Source organism: Bos indicus x Bos taurus, chromosome 18, assembly GCF_003369695.1.
Source record: "Bos indicus x Bos taurus breed Angus x Brahman F1 hybrid chromosome 18, Bos_hybrid_MaternalHap_v2.0, whole genome shotgun sequence".
Lineage (NCBI taxonomy): Eukaryota > Metazoa > Chordata > Mammalia > Artiodactyla > Bovidae > Bos > Bos indicus x Bos taurus.
In genome coordinates, this window is record NC_040093.1 from 39,907,686 (window position 1) to 39,925,061 (window position 17,376).

At 50.1% G+C, this 17,376-nt stretch overlaps 1 protein-coding gene across 2 annotated transcripts; it reads right to left on the reverse strand.

The window, feature by feature from the left end:
• Window positions 1–1,522: 1,522 nt before the first annotated feature.
• USB1 (U6 snRNA biogenesis phosphodiesterase 1) lies at window positions 1,523–16,869 on the reverse strand. 2 transcript variants are annotated; one of them, XM_027516430.1, is made up of 7 exons: window positions 16,670–16,869; window positions 15,127–15,293; window positions 12,937–13,120; window positions 7,506–7,559; window positions 5,010–5,115; window positions 3,685–3,768; window positions 1,523–2,628 (listed from the first exon to the last, which is right to left on the reverse strand). In XM_027516430.1, the coding sequence occupies exons 1-7, from the start codon at window positions 16,765–16,767 to the stop codon at window positions 2,524–2,526; spliced, it is 798 nt and encodes a 265-aa protein (XP_027372231.1). In that variant the 5' UTR covers window positions 16,768–16,869; the 3' UTR covers window positions 1,523–2,523. The 2 variants fall into 2 exon arrangements, with proteins under 2 accessions (XP_027372231.1, XP_027372232.1); XM_027516431.1 differs by lacking the exon at window positions 1,523–2,628 and adding an exon at window positions 2,635–3,439.
• Window positions 16,870–17,376: the final 507 nt, after the last annotated feature.

The following is a 17,376-nucleotide window of genomic DNA, read 5'->3' on the forward strand; positions in this document are numbered from 1 at the left end:
GATGATTTCCCTGCCCTGTGGGGAACATCTAAGGACAGATGTGTTGATTTTGCACCCTCCCTGGTGTGATAAACCCCCCCTCGAGAGCGTGTCTTTATTCCGAGCTGGCCTGCTGAGGGGTGGACCCCAGCTGGCTCTGGTCTCGCCTCCTGTCTCCTGAACACATCTCCTCTTATGGAAGAGCCCCAGCTGCTTCTGCACTGTCAGCGCGGCGCCCGATCGCAGCCTCTCCAGCGGCGCGCTCAGCGTCTGGGAGCCCGCCAAGCCCTGCCGCCCGCCACCCCTCCCCCCTCGGTGAATCTCCTGCTTCCTCCATCACCACCTCCATTCTCCCTGGAAGAGCCGGTTATTGATCTTGGCCCATCTCTCAAAGATGCCGCACTCTAATTCCATCCTTGCACCACATCCTCCCCCAGGGGGCCGGTCGGTCAATCAGTCCCCCTGGGTTTGTTAATGGTGATGCTACATGACATGGGGGGTGGGGGTGGGGGCTGAGGGGGGCCCTCCCAGGCAGAAGGAGTGCCTGAGATGGAGGCTCCAGGGCCCTGATGAGGATCAGGTGGTCCACGCCCTCAATACCTGCCTTGTGAGATGCTGGTCACTATCCTGAAATTGGAACCTGCAGGAAATTGGGTGGTTTTGCTTGCATCTCCCAGATGGGAATGGGTATTCTCTGCACCGTGTCAGCCCCACCCCCTCATTAGCATCCAGTGGGTTGGAGGAGGCTGATTCATTTAGCTGCCCAGGTCAGGGGCTGGCACAGAGCAGGTGTCAGTAAGCGCTGGCTGCACAGCAGAATTGCCAGGAAGGCTGGCCTGCATCTCCCTCTCCAGCCCGTGTGACCTCAAAAGCCAGCAGACCTGACTGGCCAATCCTGGTTGAATCAGCAGCTCCATGCAGAGGGCTTGGGGAAGAAGGCACAGAATGTGATTTCCTGGGTCTCTCCAGGGTGGTGATTGGGAGCTGGCCTCACGAAGAGGCCAGGAGGGAGGTTCAGAGGTGTAGGAAGGAGAGTGGGAACCAGAGCCACAGGCCCCCTTCTCCCCACATCCTTCCCAGGGGAGAGGGGGTGGTCTGGGCTGGAGCAGGGAGAGCAGGCCTGGCAGGCTGCAAAGGACAGCACTAAGGTTAGGGCCTTGTCTGACTTCTCATGTGACAATTCATGGAACCTGCTTTTCTGGAAAAGCAGAATAATCACTCCTACCTGGTTTACTCTCCAGGGGGTTCCTGGGAGGAAGAGATGAGAGGGTTCTAGAAAGGACTCCGGAAGTGTCACAGCAGGTTCGTGTCTAGATGTCTGTGCTTATATCTTGGTCCAGGTACCCCGCTCTGGCGAGCAGTCCTGGCAGGCCAGGTGCCCGCACCCTGTACTGATGCATCGTCAAGGCTTCTCATGGCCACCTTAAGAGGTCATAAGGGAGACTCCCAAGAGTGCATTCCCACCATGAAGCAGGCTAGAGAAGATGGGGGCAGAGGAAAGTCATCTTTGCACCTGGTTGAACAGAAGCAGTCCAAAACAGAGTCCAAAATAAAAATCCTAAGTTTTATTTGCTGAACATAATTTAAAACTAAAACATAAAAGTGTCTCTTCCACCATCACTAGAAATCCAGGTGGCCGCTGGAGAGAGGACTGGCCCTTGGCTCTGCTGAGGGCTCAAGGAAAACAAAAACCCCTGTGCAAGCCCTGGCCCTTCCTCTGAGTGCCCCCGGAACGCCCGCAGGCCGCAGCAGGCAGCCGGAGGCGGCAGAAAGAGAGCTCTGCCTCAGGAAGGCGCCTCTTGGTTTCTTTGGGAAGCTGATGGGAAGCCAGAGGTCAGAGCGTTGGAGGCCTGGCTTAAAGCCACCAGTCAGGCCAAGATGAAACATCTGCTCAAGTCTCCCAGGCACCTGGCTGGGGGTGAGTGGGAGGAAGGAATGGAGAAAACTGATGCGAAACCGCAAATTAGCACCCTGGGCCTTGGCCCTGAGATGGCCTCCACTGGCATAGGAGGGGGTGAGACTAAAAATAAATAAATAAAAGCGACACCGCTTCAAGGAGGGAGCATGACAGGCCCGTGGAAGCACCCTTTGTCAGGCCTGAGCAGAGATGAGACAGGGCATGATGGCTTCAAAAAGCCCTTGTCTGGGGGCCAATGGCATCCAAATGCAGACAGCCCAAGGGGGTGTGGGGGAGGGGCCATTTGTTGGCGGGACTACCATGGGGGTACTGGCTGAGTACGGGTGGGCTCACCAGGTGACCCCCGTTTTTTGTTTTGTTTTTTTGCATAACCACCACAGACCTAGAACTAGGAAGCCCAGGCTGCCCTCTACTGGTGATTTCTGGGAAAGACTACAATGCAGTGGTACCTGACCTGCAACTCAAAGGGGCCAAGAGAACCAGGTCCCGGAGAGCACCCAGAGCAGCTGTGCCTCCTCCGGCCAGGCCCCCCAGTGGAGGGCTGGCAGCATCCCCAGCGATCTGAGTGGGTTCTTCCATCTCTGTCTGGCTGCAGAGGGGCCCAAGACAATGAGGGCCTCTGGTGCTCACTTCAAAGGCATCGAGAAGAATTTGTTCCCAGACTTGCAGCGAATCTGCTCAGCGTATGCACGCAGCAGCATCTCGGAGTCTTCAAACTCATCCACGATTCCCTTAAAAGCAGGAGCCAGGAGAGGACAGTTGCGTTAAGAGGAATCAGGGACCCAGACGGCACTGCGAACAAAGCCAGCCTACCGAAATCCTTCACAGGTTAGGCTACCTTGTCTAATCAGCTCTGCTATTCTGTGAGGTCAGTACTATCATCCCACCTTGGCAGACGAGGAAATGGATGCTCAGAGTCCTGGATCATAGAATCCAATAAAACCAGGCTTGGGACCTGGGTCTGCTGGAGCCGGAGCCCAGAGCTCCTTGCCGCCTCCAGCGTGATCAGGCCAAGAACAGACGTGGCTACCTGATAATGGTCCAGGGGCTGTCTCCTGCCTGCATGTGTTTCCTTTGGCTCAAACAATATTTTCTTAAAAAATACATACTGGTGGCCAACATTTGAAAATAGGGTGATTACACATAAAAAAAAAAAAAAATCTAGGTTTCTGGCTTTTCTTGAAAAACAAGTGCTTGTAACACAAGGTCCACATTCCTACACAGCAACTCCCCACCGTCTCCTTTCCGAGAGGTATCAGCTCCTCTGAGGGCACTGACGGGAAAGTGAAAGTTACCCCCTACTTATCACAAGATGAGAAAGGCTGTGAGGATGGACGTTCTGGACACCTGGCACATTTCACTCATTTCCAGCCCCTGCCGGGCCCCTGTGAGCACCCGAGCCTTTGACCTCTGGGTGAGGGGCTGTGGACTTGAAGGGAAGTTGGCAGCGTCCTCTGAGATCAGTGTTCTCCGGCAGGGCGTCTCCAGTTTTAACGTGCACACAAATCCCCAGACATCTTGTTAACTTCTGACTCCTTAGGTCTGGGTTGGGGCGAGAGAGTGGGTGTCGCTAATAAGCTCCCAGGTGGTGCCCTGCCGCTGGTCTGAGACTGCGCTGAGAGGAGCAGCAGGAGGTGTGGGTCTCTCTGGCCAGGCCAGTTATCTCCCAGGGATTCCAGTTTGTGGGCCTAATCCTCAGGGTTTGTCAGCCCCCTTCCCATCCCCCACCTTCCACAGCTTTACTTCCGGAGTTCAGCACCTGCCCGGCTCTCGTGCCAGGAATTCACCTGTAGTTCCTGCAGGCACGGCCCTTCCATCTGGAGACGCGCGTCACCCACACACCAGGCCAGGCTGATGTGGAAGGAGGGGTCCTGCAGAGGAACAGCAGGGAGGCAGGTGGTCACCTGGATGCCGTGGCAGATGTCACAAGAGCTCCGCGACGAGAGTTGTCCCAGTATCCCTACTGGATCCCTGACCTGATCCACGGAGACTAGATCCTTGGTGTTGATCCCAGGTGCCTCCACGGATAGATACAATAGCCCTGGGCTAGTCCTTGCTATGGACTGAATTGTGTGTTCCCCTCCCCCCCATCCCAATTCATATATTAAAGTCTTAATCCCCAAGGTGATGGTATTTGGAGAAGGGGCCCTTGGGAGATAACTGGGTTTAGCTGAGGTCATGAAGGTGGAGCCCTCGTGAGGGGGTTAGTGCCCACATAAGAGGCGGCAGATGGCTCCTCCCTCTCTCTTTCCATCGAATGAGGACATGATGGGAAGATGGCCATCGATAAGCCAAGAAAAGAGGCCTCACCAGAAACTGACCATGATGGCACCTTGGTTTCAGGCTTCTAGGCTCCAGAATTGCGAGAAAATAAAGTTCTATTGTTTAAGTCATCCAGTCTCTGGTATCTGGCTATGGCAGCCTGAGCTAAGACAGTCCTGTTCTCAGAGGCTCTCCTTTACATGTCATAACATTGAGTCCTTACATCTGGGACATGGAAGAGAACCCATGTCCCAGATTTAATGTTTTCTGATGTGAAACATTTCAATAGATGACATACTTTTTAAGGTGAACAAAACCTGAAATATCTAAAATTATGATTAAACTGTAAATTATCTCCATTCAAATTCATACTTCTATATCACAGCATGACTTTAAAAGAATATATCAAGCAAAACCACCGGCCCTTTAAACCCATAACATTCAACTTGGGTAGGTTCAAGTTCCCTTGGAGGGCACGGGGTAAGGCACAGGAAGGGATGTGAAGCTTTGACTCTATCTGGAGTGTCGATGTGACTAAAAAATACTAGGGAAAGCTACTTCTTAAAAAATATAAAGATAAGCATGGATACATCAGAATCAAAGGCACAGATCTCGTCGAGCATACTGAAGAGATAACAGAAGATTTGTAAGAAATGCTGGACTTTGGCAGGGCAATATCTGACCCAACATCAGACCCTCAACTCCCCAGGGGTGTGGGTCATCTGAGGGCCAGGCGAATGGACGCTTCCCCTGGGAAAGTTCTGGAGGGCTCTGCAAGGGTTTCTTTAAGCTGGATTTATTGCCATTAGAGATGGGTTGGTGGAGAGGAAAAATGACGCCCGTTGATTACCTGGTAGAAAGTGCTGAGGTCAAACTCCTCCATGACCCTGTCTACCTCTGCAACCAGGTCCAGGAAGTGGGCGTGCCCTGAGGTGACCTCGAGCCCAACAAAGGTCCTGGGGGGAGACAGCAGTGGAGACAACACCGGTGTGAGACACGGCCGCTGAGAATGTAAACCAGCCGTGAGGAGGGCAGAGGATGCGACAGAAGGAAGCCGGGAGGTCTGGGTCATGAACTCAGTTCACTACCCTGCTCTCCCAGCTGGCTCTCCCATCCTCCCCTAGCTCTAACCACACACCTCCCCTCTTTCCCTAGGGTCTAAGATCCCCTGAAGGACCATCATCATCTGCCGCTGCCAAGTCTACGGACCCAATGCTTCTGTAGCCAGGCTCACCATCATCGCTCCCAGGTGGGTCCTTCTCCAGGGCTTCCCTCTCTGGCACTGACTCCCTCCCAGTAGCACACTCTCATCTTTATTCTCTTATTTATTTTTGGCCCCGCAGCACAGCATGTGGGATCTTAGTTCCCCCCACTGGAGATCAAACCCGTGCCTCCTGCAGTGGAACTTCAGTGTCTTAGCCACTGGACTCTCTCATCCTTAAAACCCCTCCTTTGAACCCGAGTTCTCAGCCAGTCTTCATTCCATCCTCAGTTAGACTTGATGTTCAGATGCTCTGTCTCCCTCTGCTGTCTCTCCCGCCCCGCCATCTTCAGCCAGCTCGCATCAAAGCTGCCGCCCACCTCCGGGTTACTGCACTTGATGGACACTTCTCCGGCCTCACCTTGGCCTCTCAGCAGGGTCTGACACAGCTGGTTCCTCTCTCCCTGAAACCCATTTTTTTCCTCTTGGCTCCAAGAGACCACCCACTACACAGTCCTGGTGTGACCCTGCCTCTGGCCTCCGGTTCAGTCTCCTCTGCTGCCCTCTGTTCTTTCCAGCCTCTAAATGGTCAAGGGTTGCAGAGCCCAGCCCTCAGGCCTTTGATGTGCTCTGTGTGCCCTGGCCCCCACCCCAGCCCTGGTTTCAGTATCACACAGCCCGATGGCTCCCACATTTCCATCTCTGGCTGGCACCTCTCCTGTCTGCTTGACTGTGTATGTACCTCTTCCACCCATGGGTACCCGGGGATATCATCAGTGGCAACGTTTACTGGGAACAAAGCAAAACCGATTTTCCTCCCACAGGTGTTTCCAAACTCGGGAAGTGGGACCATTTATTTACCCAGCTGTTCAAACCCCAAGTCCAGGCATCTACTTTGGTTCTTCCCCTTACTGTGCATAGATCCGACTCACTGATGATTCTGGTTGATTCTCTCTGCAGCGTATCAGGAATACGTCTGCTTCTTGGCCCTTGCACTGCCATCATCCTGAGTCAGGACACCCTCGGCGCCTCACCTGGATGGTGACACCTGTCTCCTCTCTCTCTCCCTGCATCCAACCTCCTTTACATCTTGTCTCCATGTGGGAGCCACAGACACGATTGGGCCAGACCGGCAGTTACAAACGTAAGTTGGATTACGTCTCTGTGCAGATCCCTCCAGTGGCTTCCGTGACCCTGAAAACTCCTGACCCTGACCTTGAAGGCCCGGTAGGAGCTAACCCAGACTGACTCATCTCCTCCCACTCTCCCACTTGCTCCCTGGGTTCCGCTTCATTGGCCTCCTCAAACAAGCCAGGCTCCTTCCTCCTTAGACCACCTCCTCGGCTGTGTCCTCTGCTTGGAGGCTCTCTCAGTATCGTTTCCCAAGGCTCATTACTTTTCATCCTTAGGTCACTGGCAAATGCCAGCTCCCTAGGGGCGTCCTTGGCTGCATGATCCAGACTCATATCACAGTAGTTTCTAAGAGTCTCATTTCCTTGTTTATCTCCCCCTGCAGAACGTGAGACCCCAAAGAGCAAGGACTGTGCTGACGTTTTCATTGCTGACCTGCAGTGTACAGCAAGTCTCTGGCACCAGGACGTGCTGAACCAATTTTGCAGAATGAAGGAATGAGCTGTCCTCTCAGAGGTGCTGAGAGCAGAAGGCAACTCAGTGAGTGGATCTGACAAGGACGTTTGCTTTGAAGCCTTGTTAATAACAATTTCTTTTGTTCATCTCATCCTTGAATGCTTTTATAAAACTCGTTCAGTTCATTTGAGCCTCACAACTGCCCACTGATAGATGTGTCAGGGCATGCCTGTGACAGCTTGGAAATGGCAGGTCACAGAGGTTGAAGGTATGAGCTCAACGTTAAATTGGAGACAGCTGGGCAGGCACCCAGGGTTTTTTTGTCTCAGGCTTTCCCCACTAAACCAAGATGTTATTCTCTACCTCTGCTCCTCCTCTTATGCTCCTGGAGTTATTTTTCTTAATGAAAGGTTCAGATTTGGGGACAACTGCCTTGGTAGTCATAGAGCTGGTTAAAACACAAACAAACCAAAAAATGAGACAGACAAGGCCTCCTCAAGTCTTTACTGCAAAGAATCCTCTTCTGGGAACAACTGGGGGCAGAGCAGGGAGACCCACCTGGTTTTCTCTTGATTGGTGTAAATCTTTACCTGGTCGGTGGTAAAGCAGAATCTGAAATTCAGAAGAACCACATTTCAGGAAAAATGATAAGGAAAATATTTTTAGAGAAAACAGTTTATATTAAAGAAACATCACTTTGAAACTATAGTTAACTCATTTCACGTGTAGTATTGTTGCCCTGTTATACAGGTGGTAAACTCAATCCTAGAATACAAGAGCTTAAATAATCGCTGAGTCCAGGTAACCCAGAGCTTCATTCAGATGCTAGTAAAAATTTTACTTTATTAAGAACAGTTGATTTTGATAAGCAATTTGAGACTATTTCAGCTTTACTGATGGGAACTGAGAAAGACATCATCAGGTTGGTGTTAATAGATGACTTAAGGGCCAATTTTTTCCTTGTAGGTTAAAAAAAAAGACAATTCTGACCCCGGCTAAGCAACAACAGGGGGCTTCCCACATAGCTCAGATGGTAAAGAAGCTGCCTGTAATGCGGGAAACCTGGGTTAGATTCCTGGGTTGGGACGATCCCCTGGAGAAGAGATAGGCTACCCACTCCAGTATTCTTGGGCTTCCCTGGTTGCTTAGATGGTAAAGAATCCACCTGCAACTCGGGAGACCCAGCTTTGACTCCTGGGTTGGGAAGATCCCCTGGAGAAAGGAATGGTAACCCACTCTGATATTCTTGCTGGAAAATTCCATGGACAGAGGAGCCTAGCAGGCTACAGTCCATGGGGTTGAAAAGAGTCGACCACAACTGAGTGATTAACACTTTTCATGTACTTTATTCTATAACAGAACCCACGCTATCTGTATCTGCTCTGAATCAACAGACATATATGGTGCTGATTCTCCCGTAGCCAGGATTCACAGGGCCAGGAATCAAGGGGTGGAAATGGGAGTGGAACCGCTAATATGAGTGATCTATTAGCAAAATGTTTACTTTCTGTTCCCACAACTTCATGCTCTGGTAGCCCAGAGGTCTCAGTTCCAGAGGGAGGAATACTTCCCATAGGAGACATAGTGCTTTCATTGAACTGGAAGTTGAGACTTGCCACCTTGGTGGTCCAGTGGCTAAGACTTCACACTCCCAATGCAGGGAGCCAGGGTTTGATCCCTGGTTGGGGAACTAATCCTACATGCTGCAACTAAGACACAGTACAGCCAAATAAATAATATTAAAAAAAAAAAAAAGACTTGCCACTTTGGGCTCCTGTACCTTTGAATCAACAAAGAGTTCCAGTGTTGGCTGGGGTCCTTGATCCTGACTACCAAGGGGAAACTGGACTAGAACTCCATGATGGAGATAAGGCAGAGGGTGCCTGGGATACAGAAGACCTGCTGTTAGATCTTTTAGTATTAACCATGCCCACTGACTCAGGCCAGCGGAAAAGTACACCAACCAACCCAGGCAGGACTAGTAATGGCCCTGATCCTTCAGGAATAAAGGTTTGGGTCACCACCCCAGGTAAAGAACCATAACCACCTGAGGTGCTTGCCAAAGGCAAAGGGAATAGAGAGCTAGGAAGTGGAAGGTAGCTGTAAATATCAGCTGTGACCACGTGACCAGTTACAGAAATGAGGACTGTAATTATCATGAGAATTTCCTTATTTTATGAATACATCTGTGAGTATAAATACCGGACACCTCGGGGACACTGTGAGTTTGGATCTAGAACACGGCAATAAAGTGAATACTGCAATAAAGTATGGAGAAGGCGATGGCACCCACTCCAGTACTCTTGCCTGGAAAATCCCATGGAGGGAGGAGCCTGGTAGGCTGCAGTCCATGGGGTCGTTAAGAGCCTGGCACGACTTAGCAACTTCACTTTCACACATTGGAGAAGGAAATGGCAACCCACTCCAGTACTCTTGCCTGGAGAATCCCAGGGACAGAGGAGCCTAGTGGGCTGCTGTCTATGGGGTCGCACAGAGTCGGTCACGACTGAAGCAACTTAGCAGTAGCAGCAATAAAGTGAGTCACAATTTTTTGGCTTTTCAGTGCATATAAGAGTTATGTCTATACTACACTGCAGTCAACTAAGCATGCAAAGGCATTATGTCTAAAGAAACAATCTACATACTTTATTTTTTAAATACTTTATTACTAAAACCTGCTAACCATCATTTGCGCATTCAGTGAGTCATAATCTCTTTGCTAGTGGAGGGTCCTGGCTCAGTGTACATGGCTGCTGACTGGTCAAGGTGGTAGTTGCTGAAGACTGGGGTGGTGAAGGCAATTTCTTAGAATAAGACAATAAGGCAAACGAAGTTTGCGCCATCAACCTTCTTTTCCTTCCATGAACAATTATTCTGTAGCATGCATTGCAATGCTGTTTAGTGGCACTTTATCCACAGGAGAGCTTCTTTCAAAATTGGAATCAATCCTCTCAAACCCTGCCACTGCTTTATCAACTAAGTTTATGTAATATTCTAAATCCTTGGTCGTCATTTCAACCATCTTCATAGCATCTTCACCAGGAGTAGATTCCGTCTCAAGAAGCCACGTTCTCTGCTCAGCCGTAAGAAGCTCCTCAGCCATTAAAGTTTTATCATGAGATGGCAGCAACTCACTCCCATCGTGAGGCTCCACTTCTAATTCTAGCTGTCTTGCTTCTTCCATCACATCTGCAGTTACTTCCTCCACTGAAGTCTTGCCCTCTTCAAAGTCACCCATGAGGACTGGAATCAACTTCTTCCACACTCCCGTGTATGTTGGTATTTTGACCTTTTCCTATGAATCACAAATGTTCTTAATGGCATCTAGAATGGTGAATCCTTTCCAGAGGTTTTCAATTGACTTTGCCCAGATCCATCAGTGGAATTATTACCTTTGGCAGCTATAACCTAAATGAAACATATTTCTTAAATAAGACTTGAGGGTTGAAATTTAGCCCTTGATCCATGGACTGCAGAATGTATGTTGTGTTAGCAACAGAGAAACGACACTGACCTCATCTGTCCATCTCCATCAGAGCTCTTGGGTCTCCTGGTGCATTGTTACTGAGCAGTAATATTTTGATAGGAATCTTTCTTCTGAGCTGGCTGTCTCAACAATGGGCTTGAAATATTCAGTAAACCAAGCTGTCAACAGATGTGCTGTCATCCAGGCTTTGTTGTTACATTAATAGAGCATCAGCAGAGTAGATTTAGCATAATTCTTAAGGGCCCTAGGATTTTTGAAATAGCAAATGAGCATTGGGTTAAACTTAAAATCAACAGCTGTATTAGCCCCTAACGAGAGAATTAGCCTGTTCTATGAAGCTGTGAAGCTAAGCCCTGACACCCCCTTTCAGGCTATGAAAATCCTAGCTGGCATCTTCTTCCAATAGAAGGCTGTTTCAGCTACACTGAAAAATCTGTTGCTTGGTGTGGCCACCTTCATTAATGATCTTAGCTAGATCTTCTGGGTAATTTGCGGCAGCATCTACATCAGCACTTGCAGCTTCATCTCACACTTCCATGTTATGGAGGCGGCTTCTTACATTAAACTTCATGAACCGACCTCTGCCAGCTTCAGACTTTTCTGCAGATTCCTCCCCTCTCAGCCTTCACAGAATTGAAGAGTTAGGGCCTTGCTCTGAATCAGGCTTTGGCTGAAGGGAATGCTGTGACTGGTTTCATCATCTGTCCAGACCACTAAAACTTTCTCCAGGCTCTTTTGCTTTACCATTCCTGCATTCGCTGGAGGAGTACTTCTGATTTCCTTCAAGAACTTTCCCTTTTCAGTCACAACTTGGCTAACAGGGACAAGAGGCCTAGCTTCCAGTTTCCTTCCACTTTTGACATGCCTTCCTCACTTAATCATTTTTGGCTTTTGATTTGAAGTGAGAGACGTGTGACCCTTCCTTTCACTTGAACACTTAAGAGGCTAGTGTAGGGTTATTAATTTCAATACTGTTGTATCTCAGGGAATAGGGAGGCCTAAGGGGAGGGAGAGAGATGCGGAGGAATGGCTGGTCGGTGGAGCGGTCAGAACATTCACATTTATCAATTGTCTGCCCTCTTATATGGGTGTGGCTCCTGGCACCCCAAAACAATTACAATAATAATGTCAAATATCACTATGACAAATATAAGGATAATGAGAAAGTTTGAAATATTGCAAGAATTACCAAAATATGACAAACACAAGAGCAAATGCTGGAACATGATGCTGACAGACTTGCTCAATGCAGGGTTGCCACAAACCTTCAGTTTATTAAAAAATGCTGTATCGGTGAAACATAAAAAACAAAATTTGCCTGTACATATATTAAGCAAATATCTTTGTTTTCTTCTCTTACTCCCTTATCACATAAGATGGAATGACTTTATTTTAGCATTTAAGTGTTGCTAATTGGTATTCAAGTTATGGGCTTCCTAGGTGGCTCAGGGGTAAAATAATCCACCTGCCAATGCAGGAGACATGGGTTTGATCCCTGGGTTGGGAAGATCCCCTGGAGGAGGAAATGGCAACCCATTCCAGTATTCTTGCCCGGGAAATGCCATGTAGAGAGGAGCCTGGCAGGCTATAGTCCACAGGGTTACAAAGAGTTGGACATGACTGAGCACGCATGCACGCATTCAAGTTAGGGGTGATTAGAAGAGCAAAAACATTGCTCAAGAACCTTACCCCCGCTTCTGGGAAAGGGATTAGTGCATTTTCAGGAGCACAATGGACGTTGTATTATGTTAGGCAGAGTTATGGCCTTGTTGTAGTGTTAATTTAGAGATTAAGTGTGGTTTAAGAAGATGCATGTAAGTGTCAAGTCAAGAAGGGATAGACTGGTGATGGTTAATTTTATGTGTTAACCTGACTGATCTAAGGGATGCCCAGAGAGCTGGTAAGCCATTATCTTGAGGTTTGTCTGTGAGGGTGTTTCTGGAAAGACTAACATTTGAACTGATGAACTGGGTAAAGCAAACGGCCTTCCTCAACGGGTGGGTGTTATCCAAGGTGCTGAGGGCCTGAACGGAACAGAAAGGCCGAGGAAGGACAAACTCCCCTTCCCTGCATGAGTTGAGACATCCATTTTCTCCTACCCTCTGACATCAGCACTCCTGGTTTTCAGGCTTTCAGGCTCATATCAGGACTTACATCACCAGTCCCCTGTTATTTTAGGACTTTGAAATCAAACTGAATTACACAACCAGCTCTTCTGGTTCTCTCCTTGTAGATGGCAGATAGTGGGCTTCTTGGCCTCCATAACTGCATAAGCCAACACCTGTAATAAATCTCTTCTTATCTATATACATCTTACGGGTTCTGTTTCATACATCAAAGTCACACAGGATGACATGTACAGGGCACAGCGCTAGGAGATACTCAGTGTGCTAGCCTTTAGGTCTGGCCTGCTTGCTGGGGTAACACCATCCCACAGGTCCATCCCCATGGGAACTTGGAGGGGAAGGAGAGGAGAGGCAGACAGAAGCATGGGACACTCACCTGTGGAAGGAGGCCACTCGGTCTTTCAGAGCCTGCACGAAGGGGAGGATCCAGTGGTGGCGCAGAACCACGCTCTGGGACAGGCTGAGGTGGAAGGCTTCCATCCTCACCAGCCGGGGGACGTATGTCTGCGCGTGGCACAGCAGTGCGTCAAGCAGGTCCAGGAACTCCTCCCGGGCTTCGTCTGGAGGGGAAGAGTGGAGTGGGTGGGCCATTCTCTTAGCAGGATGGCCACATGATGGCCAGGAGCAGAGAAAGGCTTTTGTTACTCTAGGTTTTAGGAGAAAGTTACTCTGAGAGCAGCCAGCATCTTGTTGTTGTTTAGTCGCTAAGTCGCATCCGACTCTTTTCAACTCCATGGACTGTAGCCTGCCAGGCTCCTCTGTCTGTGGAATTTTCCAGGCAAGACTACTGGAGCAGGTTGCCATTTCCTTCTCCAGGGGATCTTCCCGACCCAGGGATCCAACCTGCGTCTCATGCACTGGCAGGTGGATTCTTTACCACTGAGCCACCTGGGAAGCTCAGCCAATGTCTATGTATTCTAATCATATTTTAATATGTGTTTATGGTTATAGAATACACATATAGCTTGTTCCTTGGAAGAAAAGTTACGACCACCTAGACAGCATATTAAAAAGCAGGAACATTACTTTGCCAACAAAGGTCCGTCTAGTCAAAGCTATGGTTTTTCCAGTAGTCATGTATGGATGTGAGACTTGGACTATAAAGAAAGCTGAGTGCCGAAGAACTGATGCTTTTGAACTGTGGTGCTGGAGAAGACTCTTGAGAGTCTCCTGGACTCCAAGGACATCCAACCAGTTCACCCTAAAGGAAATCAACCCTGAATATTCATTGGAAGGACTGATGCGGAAGCTGAAACTCCAATACTTTGGCTACCTGTTGCAAAGAACTGACTCATTTGAAAAGACCCTGATGCTGGCAGAGATTGAAGGCAGGAGGAGAAAGGGACAAAAGAAGATGAGATGGTTGGATGGCATCATTGACTCAATGGAGTAAGCTCTAGGAGCTGGCGATGGACAGGGAGGCCTGGTGTGCTGCAGTCCATGGGGATGCAAAGTGGTGGACATGACTGAGCAACTGAACTGATACATATATATACATATGCTTTTTGAAAAGAATTCGAGTAAAAAGAGAAATATGTGACAGAGAAAGCAGGGGTCCTCAAAGTCCACATCTAAAGCAGGGATATCCAAACTACTGTGATCACATGTGCCATTAGTCAAACGAGCTTGCACACATACCTACAGTCAATGTACATTTATTAATAAATTACAAACATGCGCTCCACTGCAAAATTATGTTATAAAATGTACACTCTGAAGAGTAGAAACTTAAAAAGATGAGATAAAGAGAAATACATTAAAAAGTCTTAATGCTTTTCTTTCTAAGAGGTCACCTTGATCTCTCCCTCAGGGCACATACCCCACTTTCAAGACCACTGCTACCTGCTAAGTCACTTCAGTCGTGTCCGACTCTGTACGACCCCATAGACGTCAGCCCACCAGGCTCCCCTGTCCCTGGGACTCTCCAGGCAAGAACACTGGAGTGGGTTGCCATTTCCCTTTCCAATGCATGAAAGTGAAAAGTGAAAGTGAAGTCGCTCAGGCCTGTCCGACTCTTAGCAACCCCGTGGACTGCAGCCTACCAGGCTCCTCCGTCCATGGGATTTGCCAGGCAAGAGTACTGGAGTGGGGTGCCATTGCCTTCTCCACAAGGATGGGTTACTGTGGAGCCATAATCATGAGCTTGCCTTCTGTAATGAGAGGAAGGCTGTCCAACATGTAGTGTCATATGGAGAAAGCTCAGGAAGAACTGCATGCCCTCATCTTTTCTAACAAATAAAATATATATATTGGCACAACACTGAAAAAAGCTGGGGAAATAAGCATCTGAGAAGTCTAGCAACTTAACTAAGGGCACCCAGAGTAATGGGTAGTGGAGTGAGGTCAGATTCTGAAGCCTGGGCTTTTTCTGCCTACCACTCACTCATCAGGGTTAGGGTGGGGTGGGACTTGAAGCCAGAGCTTGCCCTCTCTCTGCTGAGTTGATCTCTTTCTCACTACCAGTGTCAGAACTTGAGGTTTCTGGCTTCCTCCTGGTTGGGGCCAGCTTCCTCCCATAAGAGGCACCTTGTCAGTGTCAGCCACATGTCTCTCAGGCATTACTTACAAGGTATGTAGACATGGGTGGCCCAGTTGCCACGCTCATGGGGAAAGGTGCGCACCCGGCCCCCGTGTTTTGCACTATCATCCACAGGCCCCTCCTCAGTGCTGGGGAACATGTGCAGCACACTGTCGGGTACTGGCAACCTCTGGCCGGGAAGGGGGCTCTGGCCCCTGCAAGAGGAAAGAAGAAAATAAGCCCAGTTAGCTTCCTACTTTCTCTGTCTGTACACATGAGGAAAGTTGTAACCCCTTGTACAGGGTGACTCTGCATGATTTTTCTCACCAAGTGCCATTAGATAACCACAAAGCTCTTTCCCCAACACTCTTTCATTGGTGTCTCCCAGATTTTTCCAGTAGTCATGTACAGATGTGAGAGTTGGACGTTAAAGAAGGCTGAGTGCCGAAGAATTGATGCTTTCAAACTGTGGTGCTGGAGAAGACTCCTGAAAGTCTCCTGGACTGCAAGGACATAAAACCAGCCAATCCTAAAGGAAATCAACCCTGAATATTCATTGGAAGGACTAATGCTGAAGCTAAAGTTCCAATACTATGGCCACCTGATGTGAAGAGCTGATTCATTGAAAAAGACCCTGATGCTGGGAAAGATTGAGGGTGGGAGGAGAAGGGGATGACAGAGGATGAGTTGGTTGGATGGCATCACCGACTCAATGGACATGAGTTTGAGCGAGCTTGGGGAGATAGTGAAGGACAGGGAAGCCTGGGGTGCTGCAGTCCATGGGATTGTAAAGCATGGGACACGACTCAGTGAACAACTCCTGGAAGCAGACTTTCTAGGAACCTGGTCCCCATCGGAAACAAAAGAGCAGGTGGCGATATGTGGAGGCAGGAGGGGGGCAGGAGGAGAAGGGGACGACAGAGGATGAGATGGCTGGATGGCATCACCGACTCAACAGATATGAGTTTGGGTAAATCCTGAGAGTTGGTGATGGATAGGGAGGCCTGGCGTGCTGAGATTCATGGGGTTGCAAAGAGTCGGACACGACTGAGCAAGTAAACTGAACTGAACTGGACAGGCCTGAGCCAGAGTGACGCTTCCTAGCTCTGTGGTCTTAGGCAAGTAATATGCTCTCTGTGGACCTCCCGTTTCCTCATCCATAAAGTGGGATGAACGAAAGTGCTGCTTGAAAAGCACTCAGCAGGTACCAGGCCTGGCAATTAACAACCGAAGCTCCTCCACAAAGTAGGAGACTTCCTACTTTGCTCACTGCTGAGTCCCCAGTTCCCAGCCTGGCGCAGAGCGAGTACTTCATGAATATTTATTAGATTAAAGAAACACTTTCCAAATGAGGAAACAGACCTATGGTGGTACAGTGGTGCGTACCAGGAGACAGAGTGGGCCGGCGCCCGAGGCTGGACCCAAACCCACCCCGTTTCCTGCCTCCTAACCTTGACCCAGCCAGGTGGGGGCACACCGAGGCTCTGTCTGGTCCTCCTTCCCCCCACCCCGTGCCCCTTTTCTTTCCCTCGCGAGCAGCCCCGGACCCTCTCCAATCACCCTTCCCCAGAAAGACTTCCTCGCTCCTCACCGACTGCGGCCTTCAGCCCCCGGCCGAACCCGGGCCCCGGCCTCGGCCTCATCTTCGGAGCCGCTGCTGCTGTAGCCCACGAGGGGCGCCGCACTCATGAGGCACCCCCGCACCCACCTTCAAGACCGCACAGACAGCCGGCAGGCAATCTCACCCCACCCGGAATTCCTCTGTGCCGGAAGTGCTCTCCCGGGGGCGGGGCACAAATTAGCACCGCCTCGGGGCGGGGTGCGGGGGCGGGGCCCGGCAGGACAGGAGCAAAGATTGTACCCACCCAGACCACGCTGCGTGCCCGCTCGCCTCGCTTTGACCGCTCCCTTGGAGCCTCCTGGCACGGCCATCCTCCGTGTGCCCATTTCAGAGATCGCTCTGGGTCCTGACCTCTCTCTCTGTCCGCTGCTCAGTCTGCAGCAACTCGGGACCTCCCGGCAGCCGATGGTCTCTGGGTCAGAGGTCAGAGCACTAGACCCAGCGGAGATCCTTGCCCTAGCCGTCCGGACTGGGGTCAGAGGTCCCGGGGCCCCTTCCCCAAGCCCCGCCCAAAGTCCGAGCTCCGGGGGGCCCCCTTCCCTAAGAGCGAGCTGAAGAATCAGAGGCGGGTCCGTTTCAGAAGATCAGAGGGTCTAGGAGGGCTCTCCTCTCAGGCTCAGGGGTCGGGCCGAGGGCCGGGCCCTGGGAACTCGCTCCCCTAAGGCCGAGTGGGGTGG